Source organism: Olea europaea, chromosome 1 (genome assembly GCF_002742605.1).
Source record: "Olea europaea var. sylvestris chromosome 1, O_europaea_v1, whole genome shotgun sequence".
Lineage (NCBI taxonomy): Eukaryota > Viridiplantae > Streptophyta > Magnoliopsida > Lamiales > Oleaceae > Olea > Olea europaea.
In genome coordinates this window covers 24,228,199-24,230,295 of record NC_036237.1, presented here as the reverse complement: position 1 = coordinate 24,230,295, position 2,097 = coordinate 24,228,199, and the positions used below count along the sequence as shown (strand labels likewise).

The 2,097-nt window shown below is 32.4% G+C and overlaps 1 protein-coding gene across 1 annotated transcript; it reads right to left on the bottom strand.

The window, feature by feature from the left end:
• Positions 1 to 441: 441 nt before the first annotated feature.
• LOC111394940 (transcriptional regulator SUPERMAN-like) lies at positions 442 to 1,453 on the bottom strand. Its single transcript, XM_023021009.1, has one exon. It carries the CDS (start codon positions 1,204 to 1,206, stop codon positions 556 to 558), a length of 651 nt encoding a protein of 216 aa, XP_022876777.1. The 5' UTR covers positions 1,207 to 1,453; the 3' UTR covers positions 442 to 555.
• Between the last annotated feature and the right edge of the window lie 644 nt (positions 1,454 to 2,097).

The following is a 2,097-nucleotide window of genomic DNA, read 5'->3' as shown; positions in this document are numbered from 1 at the left end:
ATATTGCATCAATAATAGTAGACGAAGCAAACATGTGGGCCACAACTTGCATCTCGAATAGACACTACAATGTCAAACAAGATGGTCGCATTCGAAGCCATGGTATATCAGACTGAAAGGATGGTACTAATCAAAGAGAATCACACTGAACTTCATGGACCTGTATGTCCTATTTCATGAATCCCTTCGGGTTAATTTTAAGAGGTGAGGGTAAAAAATTTCGTTGCATCAGTGCGTCACTATCAACGTCATAATTACATTCACCAGAAAATATGAACAAAAAAAACTTGCATTAATTTCATACTTACGCATAAAACTACCAATCCCATTAAGAGATACTTGGAATATATATATATATATATATATATACACACACACACACACGCACGCACGCACCATCATTTCCATTAAGAACTATGTTAAAAATAAAGTGCAATTGATATTGATAATGGAAATTTCTAACATTCTGATTAATTCATAAGTTGAAGTTACCAAGTATCCTACAGATTTTTCTACTAATTATCAACCAAAAGATAAATTTTGTTGAAGGTAAATCTACTTCACTGCTGGAGGATCTCCTAACCTGAGCTCAAGATCAATGTCATCCATGGAGCTGGTTTTCTGTAAATTTGTGAATCCATCACTTGAACACAGATTCTGAAATATTTGCAGTGATGGGACTCCATTTTTTTTAGGTCTTTTACTGCTGCAGCTATTCATCTCATCATCGTACTCTAACATAGGTTTTCCTTTCCTCGTATGCTCCTCTGGTGCAGTTTTTGGCCGTGAAGATGAAGCCGGAGAAACGTGCAAGTAATTATGATCAAATGAATTTTCTTGATGAAACATGGATGAAAAACTAGTTTTGTTACCATATTTGTAAGCTTCATATTGATGATTATCATTAGGAAGATTTAGACTATGATTTTCAAGCTGAAGAACTTCGTTTTTCGGATCAGGAGATTGCTGATGTTGAAGTTTAGCTCTATCTCGCCTGTGGACATTCATATGGCCACCAAGTGCTTGTGCAGACCTGAATTCTCTATTACAAAAGCTGCATGAATAACTTCTTGGAGGCCATATGAATCCTCCAAGAGGACCCATGGAGTCTTCTGCAAAAGCTTCTTCCTCCCATGAACTTCTTATTGAATTCATAAGATGTTTTCTCTTCATCTGCATCAAATTATACTGCCTGTACTGCTCCATATATGATTGTTTATGTATGTATATTCTGAAATAAACAGTTAATCTGAGAAGAAAAGGTAAGGAGATGGGGTAATATATATAGACTTTAAATTGAATGCAGGAAGCTAATATAGAATCTATGATGAAGAAAAACTTCAACCGAAAAAGTTCTTCATTGTTGGTAGTTTTGCAGTGTGGTAGCTCTCATTTGGCTCTTTCAGTATGGAATTTTCATTGTATTGGATCTAGTTGGCTTTTCATAAATGCAATTTAAAATTATAGACTTGTTTTAGCAATTTCTCCAGTGTACTGTTTTAGTCAATTTAGTGCATTTGAAGCTTGTGCAGGATAAAGACAGGGATAATGTGAAAGTTTAATTAATTAATTTATATTTTATCTTTAATGTGCTGCGGTTAGTGATGTTTAAATTTACATTTCCATCAAATGTTATACACTTGCACAATTTCTACAGAGTGGGGTTGCCCGATTTGGACTTGAAATATTTATCTACTGTACTATGATCAACCACTTGATATTAAAACTTACATTTTTAGAGATGAAACAATTTTTTTAATTTAAATTTTGATATAAATTGAATACTTGTGGTTTTGAATATTGATACAATCTACATCAACTTAAGAAAGTACGAGTCTTGATAAAGCCCTTGTTTGGTTTAGCTAAAAATTTAAATTAATCCCCTGTTTGTCTTTCATTATTTTAAAATTCATTTTTTTTTCAAACTCATTTTCAATCATATATTTTCAGAATAAAATATTTTACACGTAAATTTAGATCTTTTTCTTAATTTTTAACCACATAATCTCCAAATATTCATGACTTCAAAACTCATTTTCTTGCTTTAATGGTAGACAAACAGGGAATAAAATTTAAGTCAAAGTCAAAAATTAATTT